We start from the raw sequence: 22,864 nt of genomic DNA on the forward strand, positions 1-22,864 counted from the left end.
TTCACCAGAAGAATTAACAAACATTGAACAAATTCCCCAAGTCTAAACATCCTGCACATGGTAGCAGAGGCCAGACTCTCAAGTGCTTTGTATCAGATCATGGCCAGTACTGGGGCACCCTTGGGCATAGAGCAAGTGGCCCATTATCTCAGAATATAAAAGAAAAGCAGTCATACTTAATCTAACAGTTGTGTTTAAAGGGCCCAAAGTCAATAGGAGGCCTTCTCAGGGTTGGTCCCATCAGATGCTGCAGCAGCAGTCAAATCAACCAAGAAAAACAGAAGCTGAGGAAACTTTCCCATGTTACTTTAATCAACACCAGCTTTAAAAAGTGATTTCCCCTCTTACAACACAATGGACTTTCTCATGGGGGATGTTTCCCTTTACTGGAGTGATAAATGAGCCATTTGATACAGGTATCACATCTCCCCCACTGTCACAACATGCCAGCCAGGTGTAAAGAAAACCTCCCAGTGTCCTACACAGTGCAGTGAAAGGAAAGCATTTGCAGAACAGGTTAAAGGTTCTTGATACAGGGCCCTGGAAATGTCCCATCCGAAATTATGATGGGATATGCATTACTAGGGAGGTATTGAATACAAACGTTAGACTTCACTTTGTCTCTTGGAAAGGAGTGTGCAGTTACATCATTAACAAGCTCCTGCTCCTGGATCACTGACCTAGAGGGGAGTTTTGCTATTTGCCTCCGTGGGGATAAGATCAGGGTCTTAGAAAACTGGACATATTGGTCAGAAATTCCCTAGATGGTTTATAACAGGAAGAAGCACAAGTTTATTTTTGACCTACTGTCAAATTGTCAACTGATTAATAACCTTATTCCCCCTGGCTCCCGCTCCCCAAGCACAGGGATGGCAATTCAACCCAGCCTTTACATGGTCACACAAGCTCCTCCTCCCGTTGAAAAGACTAGGGACAAGCTCCAACAGGGGAGTCCTCACCCTTGGCCTGCTCCTGCAGATACTTTGCAGGAGGAAATGCTCAAACTCCTACTTCCAGAATGACAAATATGATTCCATTTCCCCTCTCCAGCATCCATGCAGTTGTTTGCAAATCCCTTTTTCTTGGGATTTATGCACTGTTATTCAGCTGGAATCTTCTCTGGACACCTCCCCTGATTAAGATCATTCAAAGGCAAATCATTAGCAGGTGCCTGTGCATTTAATTAGTTCCTCTCATATCAGAATATGAACCTCCAAGCAAGGGTTGTTTTGTTTTTACTGAAAAGCACAGTTGGTGGCAAACGTATAGCACGAAGCCTATGAGAAGCATCACCGCAAGGGGGAAAAGGCTTCTCTGATGAAAAGCTCAACACTACCAACCTATCCCGAACCAGCCAGCCCAAACATGAATAATTTCCTGAAGTCTTATGGGCAACCCTAGGGAGCTCACATGATTTCACTTACTATAGTCAAGCCTTCATCAAGGTCTTTTAGCCACCAAGCAGAGTCTAGGAGAGAAGGAGAGACAGAGGAACAGAGAAAGAGAGAGACATCCACACACACTCATGCACAGTTTATTAGAAATACATGCTCTCATGCTCTGCGAGGGCCCAATCCAACACCCACTGAAGTCCATGGAAGACACCATAAATACTGACCAAGTTGCTTATGAATTAATGATTTTTGTACCAATCTGAAGAAAGCAAGAAATAGCTCAGCATTCTTCCCTAAAGCATCAGCACATCCCTAACCAACCTGAGAAAATACAACCAGCATGACCAAAACCAGTGGCTACCTCTTGTCCACATTCCAGTCAAGTAACTTCACTGATGGGGAGTAATTAAAAATAACCAGTCTCTTCTTTGCTGGAAGTATTCCCTGACTGGTTTGCCCAAGTAGGCAAGACAGGGCCAACAATGGTTCACAAGAGTTGCTCATTTGAAATATAGCTGAATGAAGTAAAATCTTTTTGTATACAGCCAGAAGCCACTAAACGTGCAATCCACTGAGATTGTGTATCAGGCCTCTCTGGCAAATGCTAAAAGGTTTGAATTGTTACAGCAGCTCCTGTTTTGTGCCCTTGGCAACTTGTTCCAAGGAGGTGAACTGGCTGGCTTGTTAAAATACCCACCTGCCTTTTTAATAGGAAGAAGAAGAAAAGAAATTTGAAAGAGCCGCATTATCAAACTACAGAATGTTGAGAAAGACACATAGGAAAGTCAAAAGGGCGTATTTTGCCTACAGGCTCAATTTCAAAAGAGAGACGGAGGAAAAAAAATAAGGTACAATAGGGATTTTTCGAAACCTCTTCAGGAGAGGGATCTATAGGCTGGAAATAAGCTCACAAGACACCCTCATTTAGGAAGGCATTAAAGGAAGAGATCAGAAACTGCAGACCTTTACAGCTAACCTCAGTAGTGGGAAAGACTGTAAAGTCATTGATTACAGACAAAAATAGGAAAATAGCTGGACACGTATAAGCACCACGATAGTGAATATGGATTCAAAGGGAAGGTCAGGATTAACTAATTCCTTTCAAACACAGTTTGATCTTCCAAGGATGAAGCCACACATGATCTACCTGAACCTTCAAAGCAGGTTTCAACAGCGGAAGGACGTTGTAGTAGTTGGATCAGGTGAAGGTAAGACTGCTCGGTTCTTTTCCCAGCTTTCCCCCCAACTCACCATGTAATAAATTCTACGCTGATTTACACCCTCACTGAAGTAATGGAGAGTAAGGATAATTTGGCCCATTGCACTTCATCTTACTGATCTGTAAAACAGATTACCAATAAATAATAATACACCTGGCTGGGGTGTAGCAAGGTTCACTGATGATATAGAATATACTTTGAGCTGCTTGGATGAAAGGCTAAGTTAGGCCAAAGTATTTCTTTTTAAAATGTTGTATACAGGGAGTGTACTAGGGTAAAATATTACAGGAGCAAAATCACAAGTGAAGGGCTGGTGGAATGAAATGTCCAGTCCCACCTCCTCCTGCTCCCTTTCAGGCAGCTATTGCCCACAGTGAGATCCATGGTCCTCAGTGATGCTGCTGTATATCTGTGCACAGCAGCACATGGCAGGGAAGGGAGAAGCTGCCTCGAGATGGCCTCACTCGTGCAGAGAGAGGCCGCACTCTCACTTGGACTGGAAAAAGCCTGTAACATGAGGACTCAGTTCAACCAAAAACAAAATGGCAACAATTATTTTGGTTTCAAATGGGAAAGAGAGTGGAGAGGAAGAACCAGAGTCGGACACGTGAGCTGGGATAACAACAAGACAGAAACTCAAACCATCGCCGCAGTGCCTGGCAACAGAAAAAGAGGAAATCAGCATGTGGAGCTGAAAAACAGAACACAAATCAGAGCGATTGTTATGGCAACCAAGCAAATCCCAGGGCTTTTACAGAGTTGTGGGCTTTTACAGAGTACCTGCTACAGAAAGGCTACTGCAGATTGAAGAAGGTACAACAGATGGGCCTTAGAAGGATGACAGGGCTGGACAGGGGTGAGGTAGTCACGCTTAAGAGAGTATTAAGAAGTGCTCAATTCTGAGGTTTATGTGGAGGAGGTGGATCCCAAAAGCTGCCTGGGGAGGGTGGAGGGGACAGAAAGGAAAAGAAATAGTAGCACAGCACTTGAACCTTTGAAGGCAATGCTGCATGGACAGGGGCTCATATTTAATCCCAAAAGGTCAGATTCTCTTTACTGAAGTTCTCAACCTGAGCCCAGTAGCAAACTGAGGAAAAGGGTTTTGTCCAAAAACTCTATTTAAGTTCGGGGCATGGAAGGCTAAGCACCAGGAGCATGCAGAGACAGGGTACAGCTGCTACTACGGCCCAGCCTATGGCCTGGATTTATAGATAGAGTTCCAGCTTCAGCCACACAGATAACTTTGTTCCCAGTTCCCCCCCCACTATAAACTATGGATATGGTGCGAAGGGAGTGCAGTCTCTTACGCTTTACCCTCTTCATGCAAGGGAACAGTTGCTTTAAGATCTAAAATGTCCATTTAAGCAGCCTGAGTTCTCGCTCAGGCAAAACTGAAGGACTTTTGAAAGAATAAGAAATGGAAGACTGGGCTCAAAGAGTTCGTCAATGCGAGGAGAACCTGCCAAAGGCAGCAATATGCGGTACAACCACCATGGTATTATAACAAATCCACGGTAACTTACAGCTTCACAGTTAGCCCCTGTTCCCATTCTCCTCCCCATGGGGGACTTGAAATTTCATGGCTATAATGGGATTAGGTAGAAACTTCCCCTATGGAACATCTCTCATCCCCTCCTCTGAAGCACCTCAAACTTGCCATTTTCTGAGACAGACAGGACATGGGACTAGATGGACACCCGGTCTGATTCAGTAGGGCAATTTCTCTGTTCCTAAGTTTGATTTTACAAATATTTTATCTAAGATTTTGACTTTTCCCCTTTATGCTATATTCTATAGTCCCGTCCCCCGTCCCCCTGCAAACTTTGAGAGACTTAAAAACAATTCTACAAAAAAGAACCTTGCCATTCCAAACTATTATACATTTGTCATGATGTGCATGCATGGAGAGGGGGAAAAATTACATTTGTGAATTTCTTTTTAATACCCTTCACATATTGTAAGATTATTCTTCACATCTCTCTTAAATTTCCACTTACAGCGAGAGTGCTCTAGACAACCAGGGATGAAAGATGCAACTCTGACAGTTCTAAGATATGCTTTTTGTAGGCAGAATGTGAACCACAGCAACCAGAATTTAAAACCGAGCCAACAGTGCAATGTGCTGCACTCACAGAAAAGGATTCTCTAACAGAGCTCTCCACCACAAATACAAATTCTTTGGCATTCTCTGAACTCTGTTGTAGCTGATAACACCACACCGGTTTTTGAGTCAATTCAAAACTACAAGCAAAAGTTACAATAAAATTAAAAGGTCGGTCTTACAGACTCAAATATTTGCAATACGTTTCAAAGGTAACACTTGAAGTCATCTTTTCTTTCTCTCTCTTATACCTTATGTGTCAAGGAGAGGTGGAATAAGGTGTTTTTATTGTTCTCCTGCAGAACGTTCTTATTGACTTACTACACTCCGGTGAAAAAGAAAATTGCTAACTTGGGTATTTCCAACCTTGCTATGACTCAGTCATGTTTAAGGTTATAATAATAAAAAATCCCAGCTGCAATGATAGGAACACATGCCTCTCATTAAAGAAGGGGAAGGAGTAACCAGGCTGTGACTGCTACTATGTCATTCCAGCCTTTCTAATTTGCCATGAAAGTTTAAGTTATCTCAGAAGATGATAGAGGGGAAGCCTATGGCTAGTTGGTCCCCAAGAAACCAACTGGCGGGGAGGTGGAAGGGATGTAAACCAGGACAAGGTTGCCCCAGAGCAGTGTTAAGGAGGGAGCCGGGCCCAGATTGGGTGGCAATGGCCCCAGACCAATTGACCAATTTACGAGGCCATTAGGGAGTTGCTCTTGATTGGCAGGGTGCTGGCCAGTGAATCTATTCACAGGGATTGAAAAGCGTGTCAGACTGAGCCAATTCTGTGATCTTTGCTCTGTGCAATTGGTTCTAGTACTAAGAAAAGAGTCTCAGTACAGATCCTATTTAGTAATATACAGTATTTAAAAATATGTTAATTCCCCCCTCATCAGTTAATTCCTGGCTTTTCCTCAGCATAACCACTGCTGTAAGCAACATGTCGGTGCATTCTCGGTAGGTACAGGGAAGTTCCATATTTATGTTACAACACATATGTAAGTCATACAGCTTACATAACTGACATGCAACAGCATTTGAACAACCAAAGCTGCTTCATCAAGATTTCCACTTGGTCTAGTCCTGAATAGTATAAAAAAAAGTTAACAGATACAGAAATCAGGGAGTTTAAGAAGGGCAACTTTTTCAAAGCTGTGTGGCTAAGTTGCATGCACAAAACATGCAGCTACACATGCAGGAAGTGAAACTACACACTGAGTTTTCATTCGGACACAAATTAATCACTTCTGCAGACCAGGTGGTTTTTAATTTACTGACAATACTAGGGGCCCATTCTGCCCTCAGGTACACTCATGACAACACTAGTTTTACCACATAGAACAGTTTATTTTAACCTTTAAAACCCTGTTACAGTTCATATTGGGAGCTGTTGGGAGTTCTGTCAGTAGCGAGCCACTCCTGTTTCCATTGCAGCCAATGGTAGCAGGTCCTGTGACAGCACTCACACATGTATAATAGAAACATACACAAGCTCATGCAGATTTTAAGAGATCTCATTATTACTCATGCTTGTTTTGAACTGTATAATTCTCTTGCCTGTAAAAGACACTTTATGGACTGGAGCCATGTCTGAAAGCCCAAATGTTATCTTTTTAGCATTAGACATTTAAGAGCTATTTCCCCCCCTTAAAACCCAAGAGCAATCCTTTATTCTCCTGCATATGAAATCAACTTTCCCCTTTGAAATACTGTTGACAGCTTCTTTACTAACAAAGGGTAAACTTTGGATATAACAAGAACTGTTCTCTTCTATACCAAGTGTAGAAATCCAGAACATGACCCAGTCCTGTGTTCTGTCTGAAGTCAATAACCACATTGAATTCTTCCAATAGAGTTACCAGAGTTTGGTTTAATCAGCCCTCATTTCTTGATCTAACCCATTAAGTAGATGCACTATAGGAATTAAGTGTAAAATTTTCAATAGTGCCGTAGTAATTCAGGAGCTTAAGTCTCACCAAAAGTCAATGAGACTTAGGCTCCTAGTCACCTTTGAAAATACAATTTAGGTGTTTTGGGATCCTAAGTCAGATGCTTGCTCTTTGGGACAAGGGACTCCCATACAAATAACACCAAGATCATTTATTTATTATTTTTGTGTAACAGTGAGAGGGAATGGCTCTCAATCAGCATTCACAGTATGGAATTATAAAATCACACTGGGGGCTTGAAGAGTTCAAGCTGAACTGATGTAGTTAAATATAGTCCAGTTATCTATTGCTCCCATCTACACAAGATAATTAAAGATACTATAATTATCTTGGGTAGATGGGAGCAATAGATAATTGCTAGTCTACTATGATATTATTGCTCTGATTCAACCATAGAATCAGCCATTTCTCTTATACAATTCTTTTCTTCAAAAACACCAGGTGCTGAGATTGCAAGCAAATACTTTTATTACTCTATAATAAGATTGGTCAGAGAGTGTCTGTCTGGAAGAGAAAGAGGGAAAGGTTTGAATCAGAATTGAGGATTACAGGCAAGAGAAGCACTCAAATACCTCTCATCTCTTCTCCCTCACAGGATGCTTGTTCACTTTAGCTCTCTTACCTTGAGCCCATAAAACAGAAATACATGACAAACCTGGCTCTGAAATTTCTGATTTGACAGAGTGCAGTAAATCTATGATCAGATATTATGGACTTGGGTGGTCCAGAATCAGGAAGCTTATCTGTGAAATATGGGACACAAAACAATCATAAACACAAAAAATACACCTGCATATCCTGGATGCCACCTTTTGATCTAAGGTATTTTCATTAGTAGAATGGAAGAAAGAACTGCACCCTAGGATGAAATATACCTACCAATTTTAAAAGTCTATTCTAGCATTAGGCTATGAACAATGGTAAATTGCCTTCAGTACATTCCACTAACCCCTGTTTACAATAATATAAGCTTCCCTTGGCTGAGATATGTTAACTCAGCTGGGCACTACAGCTCTGACTCACATTGCTAATGAAGGCAGAGCAGCTAAGATTGTGCAAATAGAGTATGGATGTATTACATACTGGATCTGCCAAATAAACAGCTCTACTTGGTGCAGAGGGTCATGAGATTTAATGTAGTTTTATATTGTTCCGCCATCATCTCTTGGCTAGTAAATTTTTGGAAAAAACCAAACCAAACCCTGCTGACTATTTAGCTATCGCAAAAGATAGGGGCCCACAACTATGTGATGTTAGGGCACCTCTCCATAGGAGCAAGTGTAGCAAGTTCATAGCAGAGATCCTCAATACACAGACAACAGGACTGTTTTTCCAGGACGGTTACTGGAGCTCTGCTATTGGCTACAACAGCTCGTGTGACCAGATGAGCTAAAATTGAGGTGTCCCAGCAGAATGTGACTGAAGATGTTGCCAATTAAAGATAAAATACATACATGTTGGAATTTGTAGGGAAAAGTATAGCCCTGTAAATTAAACAAAAGTAACTGACTAAAAATAAAACCGGTGGTATTGTATCCTGTAAAGGCTCAGTATTCTTTTACTCCTGTCCCTTTCTGAACCCTCAATTTAAATGAGCTTGCTGTTTCCTAATGAACCATGAAGCTTGCACCTTTTGGGGCTCAGATGTGGCCTAGTATCTTTTGGGTGTCTCAACAGCACGATGAACCAGTCCCGCCCCAAATCGATTGATACTATGTTTCACATGCTACAGGATTTTTCCCTCCTCACAATAAATGCAGTGGTTGCAAGTTGTCATTAATTATTGGTTAAGCTCCAAGGTTGAGCTATTCAAAGGAACCTAAGAGAATTAGTCCCTCAGTTCCCACTGCAATTCAACAACACTGGGTGCGTAACTCCCCTGAATTTCAAGTTTCTTTTAACATTAAAACACAGAGAAGCGCAGAGCTGCTGTGAAGCATAATAGGTTCTCAAATCCCTGTTGAAGGTTAAATCCTGCAGCGTCACACAAAATGTGACTGCCAGGCACTTACTAGCAACGAGTATGGTATGCAACAATTCATTAATCTTGCTAGCTTCACTGCATCCCTCAACCACATCTCAGTGTCCTGGGAGCTTGCTCACTTGCTTTGGCTGCAGCAAACGGTTGTAGATTACTTTTTCAAACTTCCAAAGTAGAGACCTAAGAACCAGTCCTGTGGATGAGCATCACATTCAAACAGTCTCAGCAACCTGCTTATTAAACTAGCCTATTAAATTGCTGGAACCAGCAAAGTGCTCTAGTGAGGATGAGGCAGGAAAGAAAAGCAAAGGGCTTCTTTTGTATTTGTCGTACCATAATCAGCTTTCTTTGGTCCCTTCCTCCCTTATTGTTCAGGGAGAAAAAATGATGTAGTAGTTAAGGCACTAGGCTTCACCTTGGGAGTCACTCGACTAAGTCACTTAAGACCCAGATTTTTAAAGGTATTTAGGTGCCTAACTCCCATTCATTTCAGTAGCAGTTAGGTGCCTAAATACCTTTAAAATCCAGCCTTAGTCTTTCTGTGCCTCAGTTCCCCACCTATAAAATGGAGCTAGTCGCACTTTCCTACCTCCCCGGGGTATTGAGAGGGTAAATGCATTAATGATGGTGAGGAGCTCAGATATAATGGTAATGGGGGCCATATAAGTACCTCATATAGATAACAGAGTGGTGTCAAATGCCTTAGGCTATAACCTACTGCAAAGGACTACACAAGCACCATCCACTTAGACAATAACCCCACTACCTCTTGATCAGAGTGTCAAGTCCTCCCTAGGATGAAGGAATGCTTGAGGTGGCTCTGCCTCTCTTTTCTTAGACTCATGCCTCTCTTTTCATCTCCCTCCCCCCTTTTGAGCAGTTGACTGAACATGGATGGCTTTCTACAGGAGATGTCCTACTTCCAACCACAAATTATTGGATTAAATGCAGGAACCGCGGTGTGTCATGCAAAAGGCAGACTGGATGGCCACAGTGGGCCCTTCTGGCCTTAAAAGTCCATGAATCAATAAATATGTTGCATTTCTTTGGACCTGTTGTAAAACTCCGAGACCAGGAGAAGGTATTTGCAACAGTTAGTGTCACTGGATGCATAACTCAACAGAATGAATGAGCATTAAATTCCTCTCCTGGGCTTTCATGATGTCCCCAAGCCCACACTCTACAAGAAGAGAAAACTTCATAAACCTGTAGGCAGCAATCTGAAGCATCACTGATTCTATGACTTCTATGAAAACCACCACCTTATTAAGTGGCACTCCAACAAAAAAAACAACTACACCAGACTTAGAGCAATAAGACAACAGATAATATGGAGATACAATTGATACTCTATTGGATTTATTCGTTATAATGATTTTATACTTAATGGGCCAGATCCTCAGTAGCTAGCTCCATTGCCTTCAACAGGGTTGTGCCAATTTACACCAGCAGAGGCTCTGGGCCTACATTTTTAGCATCAATGTACTCAGCATGATCTTGGTAGCTGGCAACAATGCAATGCTCATACACAAGTACATAACCTCTAAGAATACTGTTGAGTTGGGGGTCTGAAAAGGCTTTGTTTCTCACGAAAAGAAGCTTAAAATTGAAATGAGAAAATAAAAAGAGAGAGAGAGAGAGAGACAGAGATCTGAGGTCCAGAAGAAGGTGAAAGGCAATCCAGTTGAAAGTCTCTGGCTGAAGATAAAAAAGGAAGAAAAACAGGGGTGACATAATGGTAGGGGCCTAGAGCAACAAATCAAAAAGGTGGATGAGGCATTTTTTAAGAACAAAAACCAAACTACCTGGTAGTAACAGGGAATTTTAACTACCCAGACATCTGTTGGAAAAAATAACAGAAAAAAAACACAGAATGTCCATGAAGTTCTTGGAATGCATTGGAGGCAATTTCTTGTTTCAGAAGACAGAAGATGTAACCAGGGGAGACGGGGGGCAACCATTTTAGACTTGATTCTGACTTACAGGGAAGAATTGGTTGTTAAATCTGAAGTTTGAAGGGAATTTGGGTGAAAGTGATCATGAAGTGGTAGATTTCATGATTCTAAGGAAAGGAAGGAGTGACAGCAGCAGAATGAGGACAATGGACTTCAAAAATAATCAGATTAACAAACTCAGAGAACTGGTAGGTAAGATCCCTTGGGAAGAAATTCTAAGAGATAAAGAAATTCAGGAGAGCTGGAAGTTTCTCCGACAATATTAAGGCCCAACAGCAAACTATCCCAGTGCGAAGGGAAGATAGGAAGAATAGTAAGACGCCAATAGGTCTCTATCAGGGATTCTAATGATCTGAAAAATCATAGAATATCAGGGTTGGAAGGGACCTCAGGAGGTCATCTAGTCCAACCCCCTGCTCAAAGCAGGGCCAATCCCCAACTAAATCATCCCAGCCAGGGCTTTGTCAAGCCTTACCTTAAAAACCTCTAAGGAAGGAGATTCCACCACCCACCTAGGTAACCCATTCCAGTGCTTCACCACCCTCCTAGCGAAAACGTTTTTCCTAATAGCCAACCTAGGAAAACAACCAAGTTTTTCACTAGGAGGGTGGTGAAGCACTGGAATGCTTCAAAAGCAAAAAAGAATCTTGCAAAAAGTGGAAATATGGACACACTGTCGCGGATTAGCAAGCAAGTAGGGACAAAATCAGAAATGCTAAGACACAAAACAAGTTACACCTAGCAAGGGACATAAAAGGCACTAAGAAGAGTTGTTGTTAATACATTAGGAGAAAGAGGTGAAGGCAAATGTAGGTCCAGTACTTAGTGGGGGAAGGAGAGCCAATAACAGACTATATCAGCAAGGCTTTGGTGTTTTATGTCTATTTTGCTTCAGTCTCTATTCAAAAGTTTTATGGTGACCAGATGCTTAACACAATTAATATTAACGGGGGAAAGACTACAAGCCAGAATAGAGAAAGAACAGGTTAAAGAATATTTAGGTAAGTACGGTGTATTCAAGTTGACAGGACCGGATGAAATTCATCTGAGGATACTTAAGGAATTAGCTGAAGCAATTTCAGAACCGTTGGCAATTATCTTTGAGAACTCCTGGACGATGGGTAAGGTCCTGCGAACTAGAGAAAAGCAAACATAGTACCTATCTTTAAAAATGGGAACAAAAAGGACCTGGGGAATTACAGACCAGTCAGCCTAACTTCAATACTTAGAAAAATACTGGAACAAATTATTAAACAATCAATTTTTAAGCACCTAAAGGATAAGAGAGGATTATATAAATATTAGCCAGCATGGCTTTGTCAAGAAGAAATCATGCCAAACCAACCTAATTTCCTTCTTTGACAGGATTACTAGCTTAGTGGATGGGGGAAAAGTAGACATGATATATCTTGATTTTAGTAATGCATTGACACAATTCCACTTGACATTATCATAAGCAAATTTTTAAAAATTGGTTTAGATGAAATTTCTATAAAGTGGGTGCACAACGGGTTAAAAGACCATACTCAAGAAGTAGTTGCTATCAATGGTTCACTGTCAGACTGGTAGAATGCATCTCATGGAGCTCACAGAGGTCTGTCCTGTGTTTGGTACTATTCACTATTTTCATTAATGACTAGCATAATGGAGTGGGAGTATGCTTATAAAATTTTTGAATGACACCAACCTGGGATGGATTGCAAGCACTTTGGAGAACAGGATTAGAATTCAAAATGACCTTGACAAACTGGAGAACTGGCCTGACTTCAACAAGGTGAAATTCAATGAAGACAAGTGCAAGGTACTTCACTTATGAAGGAAAAATCAAACACACAACCTCAAAATAGGGAATAACTGGGCAGGTCGTAAAGAGTCCTGTGGCACCTCATAGACTAACAGACGTATTAGAGCATAAGCTTTCGTGGGTGAATGTCCACTTCTTCAGATGCATGTCAGGTGGTAGTACTGCTGACAAGGATCTGGGGGTTAGAGTGGATCACAAATTGAATAGGAGTCAACAATGTGAGGCAGTTGTGAAAAAGGCAAATATTACTCTGGGTGTATTAACAGGAGAGTAATATGTAAGACATAGGAGGTAATTATCCTGCTGTACTCATCATTGGTGAGGCCTCAGCTGGAGCACTGTGTCTAGTTTGGGACATCACACTAAGATGTGGACAAATTTGAGAGAATCCATAGGAGAGCAATAAAAATGATAAAAGATTTAGATCTGACGTATGAGGAAAGGTTAAAAAAACTGGTCATGTTTAGCCTTAGGAAAAGCAGACAGAGAGGACTCGATACGTCTTCAGATACATTAAGGGCAGTTATAGAGCACAGTGATCAATTGTTCTCCATGTCCACTGAAGGTACAATAAGTAGTTATCAGCTTACTTTGCAGTCAGGGAGATTTAAGTTAGACACCAGAAAAAACTATCTGTATAGTTAGAAAGTTAAGTACTAGAATAGGTTTCCAAGGGAAGCCATGGAATCCCCTGCAGCATTGGAGGTTTTTAACAACAGGCTAGACAAACACCTACCAGGGATGGTCTAGATACACTGGGTCCTGCCTCAGCACAGAGCATCAGACTATATGACTAGTAAGGTCCCTTCCAGCACTACATTTCTATGATTCTATGAAATCAGACCTGAGACACAAAGTTCAAACTCCATCTACACTCCCCCAGGCTCAGGGGAATTTGGCACCAAAGTTTTGGTTTGTAGCCATCTTTAATTTAAAAAAAATAATAGTAATGAAATGTGGCCCAATGCCTGCTCATTTTCCTCACAAGGGATTCCACAAAAGTCAATAGGAATACTCTTTGTGTATGACAGGGCTCTGTAGCATGGATATCAGGCAATACTAAAACAATGACATTTTCAGATTGTGTGTTACAACCTCACAGCCACCAACAAATAATTTTATCTTTAGCCACAATAATGAGAGTCTAGGGAGGGGCAGGAAGGAACGCTCTCTGAGTGCTAATTACAAATATATTCCATTAATTATTCAGTGCCAGGTAGGGCCAATCAAACTGGTTTAAATGAAATAAAGCAATTCAATCATTTTTCCAAACTCTGGAGTTTTGTGTAAGTATGAGTAACAATTTCCACTTTTACTCCCCTCCCCTCCATTTCCTTACCCAGTTCAGGGTTGGAAGTTCAGAAACAGGATTTTCCTGAGAAATATCCAGCTCAATTTTGCAGACTCCAGAAGGTTAGACAGTTCAGAGAAGCAACGTACGGAGATTCACTCATTATTATTTTAAGGTGCAGTGCAGCTGTGCCCACATCCACAAACCCCAGTTCTCTCACATGCACTGGAACAGCACAGCTTCTGGACTGGTCTGTCTACAGCCCACATTTTAAATCTACACCCACACCCTAATTACCTGATTGTAAGTGCAAATATGCACCAGGAAATTACATCTGATTTGCATCTGGAAATTCATTAGGCAAGTGCAAATAGTACCCAGCAAAAAAATGAAAGATGGGCCTTTGCCCTTTTAAAGAGCTATTCCTCAAGTGATCCTCAAACAACTTACCCACAATGATGACAAAAGCAAAACTAGCCAGCGTCAGTGATGATCCACTGCTGACCATGTTGATAAGGAGCTGGAATAAAGGATATAGCAGCAATAAGGCCCAGAAAAGCCAGTTCAAAAGAGTCCATGGCCGCCGAGGTGGCACTATGGGAGTAGCTGGATAGGTTCCTGTTCGGTAGTATTCTTCTTGAAAGGCATCCTGGTTAGAACAAAGAAACGTAACATTTGAATCCCTACTGGATAATAGAAGCAGCCTTTTATAATTCTGATATTTCTTTTGCTGAACAGTAGTTATTCTGAAAAGAAGATCAAACACCACGTGATGGCTGGAAATCTTGTGCTTTTTAGTGAATGAAAGTTCATGCTCCTGAGTACACACTGATTAGTGTTCCCTTCCCTTCCTTTGCTCTTTTAGATGACTCTACATTCCCGCAAGTCTGCAGTTTTAATGAGCATCCAGCCTGACTGTACTCAATTCTGTGTACATCCTTACACCAATAGGTACAGGACTGCTGTATCTACAGACAACAGTGATAGCCATCAGACAAATACCCTTGGTACATCACAGAAATGTCTAGGAATGCTCTCATCACCAAACCCTCCATTTTCTAATGTTTTCTGCAACTTGTATCTAAATGGTTTCCACATTCCAAATGGGAGTTCAGGGTAGTGCCAGCTGGCCTCATCCTCCAAAGAATGTTTTTCCTCAACACCCACCTTTTTGGCAGTAGACTGATGCTGCCAGCGTAACCCAGATTCAATGGGAGCTGCGGGCAGCCGTGCCTGCGGACGGTCAATGTAAACAAACTGTCTTACGGCCCGTTAGCGGATTACCACAGGCTGCCCACCACTGCTGTAGAGACTTGTCCACATAAGAGGTTTGAATCTCATCTGGTTTTCAACTAGAGGACTTTTTCCTGTGACCGTTAGTAGGAGAGGGTTGTGCTTGTAGCAGTGAAGGTCTTAATTCCAAGGCCATCCCCTACATCATATAACAGAGAGAAGCATGTGGCCCTTAGCTACTTTCTCAGCTCAAGCTCACCACTTTTACCTGTTCCCACTGAAGTCAATGGAAAAAACCCTCCAACTGGCTTTGGGATGGAGCATCCAGCCCCTGCAGCAATGTTTACCAGGAGAAAAAATTCACTGAAGTGAATGGATTTACACCAGTGTGAAAAACATTGTAAGAGAAGTCAGAATGCGGCCGTATCTCCCTGACCATCAAGTTACTTAGCTAGCTTTGTGACAGAATTAATTAATAACTCTTCAGTAGCCAGCATTGCCCCAAACAACTTAGTAAAGGTCATTTAATTTCTGTTCTTTTACATGTTCTTAAACTCTAATTTACTCTAGTAATTCTTTAATCAATAATAATTTGAGCAATTACAGGCTACTGCTGTTTTATCTAACTCCAAGTGAACATACAACTTTCAAAAGATTATATAATACTTAAAATGTTACTCTTTCTTTTTAGGGAGATTAAAGAAATGTATTACATGCCTTTTCTTGACTGTGAATTAGAATGAACTGGAATCATTATGGTCAATTAACTGTCTTGGGCAAATTACCCAAAATATGAAATTTCCTTTTAAGTGCCTTGAAGGTCTGGCTTATGAGCAGGTTAACCTAAATATACTAATAATGAGTGGCTTATGTCATGTCACATATAGTTATGATTCTAAATACCAGCATTAGTCAGGAATTCTTAATTTTCCCTTGCTGTTATAGACATCACCACTAGGGGGATTCTGCACTACGAAAGCAAGTGTTTAGCCTTGCTCTCCGCAAGAGGTTTGAGACTGACTTACATAATAGGTGCAAGGACTCAGATTTCTTCACCTTTACCAGTGCATCCACAATGTCATGGATAGCCTGGTTAAGCTGGATTGCCTCCAATCAGTTATGGAGCCAAGTTTCTTGCTGTGAGGAATTTCACAGAACTTTGCAGATAAGGTTGTTGGAATCTGAGCCAACCTGTCTGCCTAGATTTCTAGGTTTTTATAAGGTCACTCTTTAACCATGGCATCCATGAGTAGCTTAAATTTGTTAAAAATATTACATCAAGTCTTGAAGCACTAAGTCAGCCTGATGCAAGTGATGTGATTCAGCAAAAATCTCCACTGAGAATATTAAAAAAAAAATCTATTAAAACAAACATTTACTGAAATTTATTTTGGTAATTTGTTCCCACATTTCAGGATGATTCCTGTCAGTGCTTCATCAGTTAAAGCACATTTATTAGAAATAATTCAACACTGTCACATTTGTGCATCTCTTTCCATTTCATTAATTAAAGGGCCTTTTACTTAGTTCAGCACTTTTTACTTAGTCAAATCTCCAACTCAAATCTAGTTTTACCTAAGTGCTGGATAGGGCTCTTCATAGACATAAGGCCAGAAGAGACCATAATAATCTCCTAGACTGACCTCCTCCATATCACAGGCTATAGGACTCATCTGAGCTGATTCCTGTGTGAACTGGAACAGCACTTCTCAAACCGGGGTCCGTGAGTGTACTCCAGGAGGCCCGCAGGCCCCACTGATCAACTCCTCTGCCTCCCTCCCAGTGCCTCCTGCACACCTGGGAACAGCTGTTCCCTGGGGCCTGCAGAAAGCGCTGGGAAGGAGGCAGAGGAGTGGGGATGGGGCACACTCGGTGGAGGTGGTAGAATCATGTCCGGGGCTGCTGGCCTGCTGATCAACTATTCCCTCTCCTTCCCAGTGCCTCTTGTACGCCGGGGAACAGCTGTTCAGCAGCATGCAGGAGGCACTGGGAGGGAAGGAGAGGAGCAAGGCAGGGAAGAGGTGGGGTTGGGATGTGGCCTGAGGGGAAAGGTTGGAGTGGGGGCAGGACCTGGGGCAGAGCAGGGGACTTGGGGGTCAGTGAAAAATTTTAAATCAAAACGGGGGTGCTTGGGTTGCTAAAGTTTGAGAACCGCTGAACTGGAGCATATATTTTAGAAAAAACATCCAATCTGAATGGTAAGATTTCCATTGACAGAGAATCTACCACAAACCTTGGTAAATTGTTAATTACCCTCACTGTTAAAACTGTGCATCTTATTTATAGACTGATTTTGTCTAGCTTCAACATCCAACTCTTATTATACCTTTGTCTGATAGATGGAAGAGTCCTCTGCCATCAAATTTCTTTTCCATAGAAATTTGATATGTGTGTGTGTGTGTGTGGGTATATATATATATATATATATATACATACACACACACACACACTTATTGACTGCGATCAACTCATTCCTTAAGATTATCTTTGTTAACTAAACATATTAAGATCCTGGAGTCCAACACTCTAAGGCACCTTTTCCAATCCTTTAATCATTCTTGTGACTCTTCTCTGAGCCCTCTTCAATGAATTAAAAATAAGCATTAACTGGATTAAAAACTGCCTAACTGATAGGTCTCAAAGCATAATTGTACATGGGGAATTATCAAGTGGGTGTGTTTCTAGTGGCATTCCACAGAGATTGGTTCTTGGCCCTATGCTATTTAAAAGTTTTGTCAATGACCTGGAAGACAATATAAAATCATTTCTGATAAAGTATGAGGTGATACAAATATTGGTGACGGGATAATTAATGAGAGGACAAGTCACTGATACAAAGCCATCTGGTTTGCTTAACTGGGTCCAAGCAAACAAATGTGTTTTAGTATGGCTAAAAGTAACGTCATACATCTAGGAACAAAGAATGTAGGCTGGGGGACTGTACTTTGAGAAGCAATGGGTCTGAAAAGAACTTGGGGGTTAGGGTGGATAATCAGATGAACATGAGTTTTCAATGCAACACTGTGGCCAAAACGGCTAGTGTGATCCTTTGATGCCTAAACAGGGGAATCTCTTGTAAGAGTAAGGCAGTTGTATTACCTGTTTGGCATTGGTGCAACACCACTACTGAAACCGTGTGTCTGTTCTGGCAACCCTTACTGGTATCTTTCTGTCAGCTACCAGCAAAATCCACATGCGTACTTATGTCCTTTTAAATTGTGTGGATTTAATTCTACATGGAGGTACTTAATTGATTTCAATAGAGTCACTCCTGATTTATACCCATGAGAGATAAGGAATGGGCTCAGGGGGTCTAAACTATCAAAAATATTTATCTTGCTCCTTTTATTATCCCAAAATGTATTTTCCACTTTGACCCTCAGATGCTGGTGTCATTAATACAATAAAGTAACTTTACCTGATGAAAAGTCAAACTGAATGAGCTGAAATTTGTTTAAATAATCACAAATTTGCGTACAATGAAATTATGAACCCAACCCCCTTGAAAGAGCTGAATACTCTCAATTTCAACTGAAATCAGTGACTCAAGGGTGTTCAGCACTTCCCAGGAGACACTCCGCAGGGTCAGCGGCTACATTTTTGAATCACATGAGTTTTGTTGCTCTATCTGCTTTCCTTTGATTTCCAGTTGCTAAAGTGCGTTAGGTGATTGTTTTTACATCAGAACAGAAATGCCTACTAATGTTTGTCCTGAAGCCCTATGAATATATGTGTCACCAAATTCGGGCTGTTGCAAATCCCCCCTTGGTCTAAAATTTCCAAAGTCTGAATCCTGTTTGGGTTCGTCAGAAATAAAAATTGGAGAGAAAAAAACATATCCGAATCTTTTTTTAAAATATGTAAAGATTCGGATATGTTTTTTTTCTCTCCAATTTTTATTTCTGATTAACCCAAACAGGATTCAGATTTTGGAACTTTCGGACCAAGAGGGGGATTTGAAGGTCGCAACAGCCCAAATTTGGTGACTTTCTGAGCATGCTGAAAGATGTATCTGCTTAAGGGAAGTCCAGGATTAGGGGCCCCAAGTATCCCTACACATGAAGAAACCCACGAGAGAGGAAAAGATGCTGTTAATATAATATTTGTATGCTTACTTATAGTGTTCTCCTATGGATTTCCCCACTGTCCTATAGATGCACGTTGCTAACTCCACCATTAATCTCCATGGCAATTTGCCATCGATCGTCATGCCAAATTGTGTTGTGGGAGCATGTTCACTAAGGACTGGGGCAAGACCAATAAATTCATCGTCCACCTGGGTCTATGCCATGTGCACTCTGGTGTTCAGAGGCTGAAAAACCATTGCATTAATTCTCTGTGCCACCTAGTCCATTAGCAAAATATGCCATATCGACGAAAGATATAAAATTTTGCTACTCCAGAAGAACCAACTCTTCAAACTTGATTAACAGATTGCTCCACTATGCAGATGTGTCCCATGGACGGAATTACTGTCTCTATCTCCTAACTATGTACATAGTTCAATTAGAAAGTTGAAGTTGAAAAAAATCGAATGTTTTACTGGAGCTCAATAATATGAACATATTTTCATCTGAATTACACTCAACTCCCCATTTGTTCAGATAATTGGGTTGCCACAGCTGCTGCCTATTTGTTTAACCCCTCAGTTAATTTACCCAGGAAATAGGAAAGCACAATCAATCACTCTTGTATAACAAAATGGGTTCCATTCATCAGGGACTAGCATCTACAGGAGCATATAGCGGAAGGAGCAAAAGGTCAGAAGAATAAAAGGCCATTTTGAAGCACACTCCTTTGTTTTGGTGGAGAAAAGATTCTGGGGTTACAGTGTGTTTGTTGAGAGTTAAAATTGTGTTTGTGTTCACTGAGAGTGGAATGTTTGCTGTGGAAAAGAAATTTTTTGCTGACTGCCATATTGCCAACTCACAGCATCTAAAAAGAAAGAGTCAGTACCACAGTTGCCAACTTTCATGTGGTAAATAAGCACCCCAACTTTCACAATAAGCCAAAAATCAAGCGAATCCCATTTTAAAACAAGGCCAAAACAATCCCTAAGAACCCCAACACTCTGTGTGACTAGATCCCCCTGAAGTGCAGTCTGGGAGTGTGGTGGGCCCTCTGGGCACCCCTGACTCTCTCCCCTTCTTTCCCAGAGCCAATTAAAAAAAAAAAAAAAAAGAAGCAACAGGCTACAAGCCAAACAAGGAACAAGCCAAAAACTAGCCAACAAGCAACTCACAAGCCAATTAAGCCAAAACTAAGGCCAATTTCTGTATTTTTTTCCACAGGTATGGCATGTCTGGTCAGCACTCAAAAATCATGGTTTTAAAAAATAGTATATATTGGGGCTCCTCTGATCTGCATTCTGTGTTGGAGAGATGACCTTAACAGGTCCCAATGCTCACTGGTATGGGTAGTGAGTTTCAGCTGGCCTGGACAGTTGAATATACCCCAACTCACTAAGGTCACAGCCTGTATCTAAAAGTGTCATGTAAAATATCAATAAAAAGCTAATAGCATACTGATAATTCATATTACTACATGGTGTATGTGTGGAGGACAAATTCAACATTATTTCCAATACATTTGTAATTTTTCGCAAAGCGTTTCTGCTAGGAATAAGTGATATTTGTTTCCATTGCCAGGGCCATTTATCTGCAAAGGCTGTGTTTGTTAGGTTTGCTATAATGGCTAAACCAGAAAATGAACCAAACTGAAATGGAACACACCCCTGCATTTACATTCTACACACTACTTCAAAAATCTTTGTACAAAATATGCTTTGTGAGGTATCATTTGAAAACTAATAACTTGATGGTAAATATCACAGAGAAATGTATGAAGCAACATTATATGTAAAATTATGAATTCCCCCTAGATGATATAGTTAGCACATGTTTAAACTCACATTGCCCTGAGTAGGCAAAAATTGTTAAACAGGTCTATCCTAAACAAAGGAGTGTGTGTTTACCTCAATTTACATACAAGTAGTAAACAGGGTCCTTGAGTCAGAAAGGGGGGAAATGACAGGACACAAGGCAAATCTACATTTCAGCATACACAGGGGAGAAGAAAGAGCCTGGAGCCACTTTCACCACCAAACTCCATGTCACCTTCTTCACTGTTTGAATAAACTTTGTTTGGAGGGGTAAGTCCCAGAAATATCTACTTCAAAGGGTGACTGGACTGTAAAAGTGAAGGCAAAACCACCCCAAGGCATCTCTCCATAGAATCATAGAAGTGTAGGACTGGAAGGGACCTTGAGAAGTCATCTAGTCCAGTCCCCTGCACTCAGGGCAGGACTAAGTAATAACTAGACCATTTCTGACAGGTGTTTGTCTAACCTGTTCTTAAAACCTCCATCCCTCTCTCTTTCACCTAAGACTATAAAGGAACCAGCTTTTTGATGATGGGGGAGATCCTGACCTGAGAATTTGGTCATCACTGGTGCTGGGAACACACGGTAAAGATTTTACCTTGATCCAAGTCTAGCTGGTTAAGTTTTAGCCACTAGAAAAATGTTGATATTTATTTCTCTTTTAACTATTTCTGACTTTAATGCCTTATACTTGTACTGTCTTAAAACCTCGCTCTGTAGTTAAATAAATCTGGGTTTTTTAAAATTAAAACTAATCCAATGTTGAGTTTAAACTTAACTGTTCGGTAACTCCAGTTAAAATAGCGAACTGGGCAGGGGCAACAGACCTTTAGTATCTGGAGAGGGCTGGACAATGGAGAACACATGTTTGGGGCCAAATCCAGGACTGGGAGTGTGTTGGGGCCACCATGCAAGTCGTAAACCAGGCAGGTGGAAGCCAGAGTGTGACTGGAGTGTTGCTGACAGGCTCTGAAGTCAGAGCTGCTGGACCAGGGCTGTAGCTACACACAGACACTCAGGGTGTGATCTGCAAGCTGGAAGCCGATTTGTAAGCGGCACAGGTTGGGAGCTACAATAGCAAAGCATTGTGAGGCACCCAAAGTTGCAGTGCAGACAGTGATGACCCCTCACTGGTCTGGATTGCATCCCAGAATGCAACAAATGGCATCTCTGATTTGAGAATGCATAACTGAAACTTGACAAGAAGGTGATAATGCAGTAGAACCTCCTTGTCTAAGGAAACAGGATCATGTCCACTGGTTTCCATTAACTACCCTGAAAATTCCCTCATTTATTCAAACCCATTAATCCAAACAACATAGAGGACATTTATCAATAGTGTGTGGATTTATGCCTGGATCCTGCAAGGCAAACATTACTCTGGACTTGATTCATGCTTTACTTTAAGCACTTGCATAGTACAGTGATCTTAGGAGAAACTAGGGCTTGATCCTGCACCATTCAAGTCAAACGGGAGTTTTTCCACTGACTACATGGAAGCAGGATCAACCCCTTACTCAAGTACTTAAAGTAAATCCTCTGCTTTGGTGCTTTGCTGGATCATGGCTGGAGCACTCAGCACTTTGCAGGACTGAGTCCTTAACATTTAAACAGTAATTCTGGCATGCCCCGGGTACACTGCAACAGGCCAAAGAAATACATTGCCTCAAGGGCAATAAAACACAACAACATACAGTAGTATGTCCAGCAACACAGGACAGGCAACAGGGAATATACTCAGCAGCTAACAGATGCCCACCTTGGGGTGCCTCACCTCATTTTTAAAGGTATCCCACTCATACATAGGTTGGCTGATTAGTACATATCTTGCAGCGCATCATTGCCCCTTTAAATATATCATTTGTTAAGTTTCCAAAAATAAATAAATAATCTGAAAATATAAATATCCCTAACGTGGCTCTGTTACTTATTATCCAACTTAAAAATATATACTTTTAAAAAAATGGTGGTAAAAAAATTAGGGGGAATTATGGTTTTTCCTCCACAGTTTCTTGAAGAAGCAATCAAGAGTTCCTTTCTCTCAAAACTCTCTGC

General features: G+C 41.2%; 1 protein-coding gene across 9 annotated transcripts in view; it reads right to left on the bottom strand.

The window, feature by feature from the left end:
• The window catches only part of AGPAT4 (1-acylglycerol-3-phosphate O-acyltransferase 4), a 154,280-nt gene that overhangs the window by 3,746 nt on the left and 127,670 nt on the right, over nt 1-22,864 (bottom strand). For 6 of the 9 annotated variants that reach the window (XR_012158120.1, XR_012158118.1, XR_012158117.1 and 3 more), the window contains 2 exons: nt 14,146-14,344; nt 1,425-7,407 (listed from right to left, as the gene is read on the bottom strand). Coding sequence is in view for 3 of the 9 variants with exons in the window: in XM_073337851.1 (XP_073193952.1) it covers nt 182-247; nt 1,425-1,468; nt 14,146-14,344 (309 nt within the window). In the remaining 6 variants the exon portion in view is untranslated. Of the gene's footprint in view, nt 1-176; nt 248-1,424; nt 7,408-14,145; nt 14,345-22,864 lie in introns of all 9 variants that reach the window. The other 3 variants (XM_073337851.1, XM_073337853.1, XM_073337852.1) reach the window with 3 other exon arrangements.

This window comes from Lepidochelys kempii, chromosome 3 (genome assembly GCF_965140265.1).
Source record: "Lepidochelys kempii isolate rLepKem1 chromosome 3, rLepKem1.hap2, whole genome shotgun sequence".
NCBI classification, from domain to species: Eukaryota; Metazoa; Chordata; order Testudines; family Cheloniidae; genus Lepidochelys; species Lepidochelys kempii.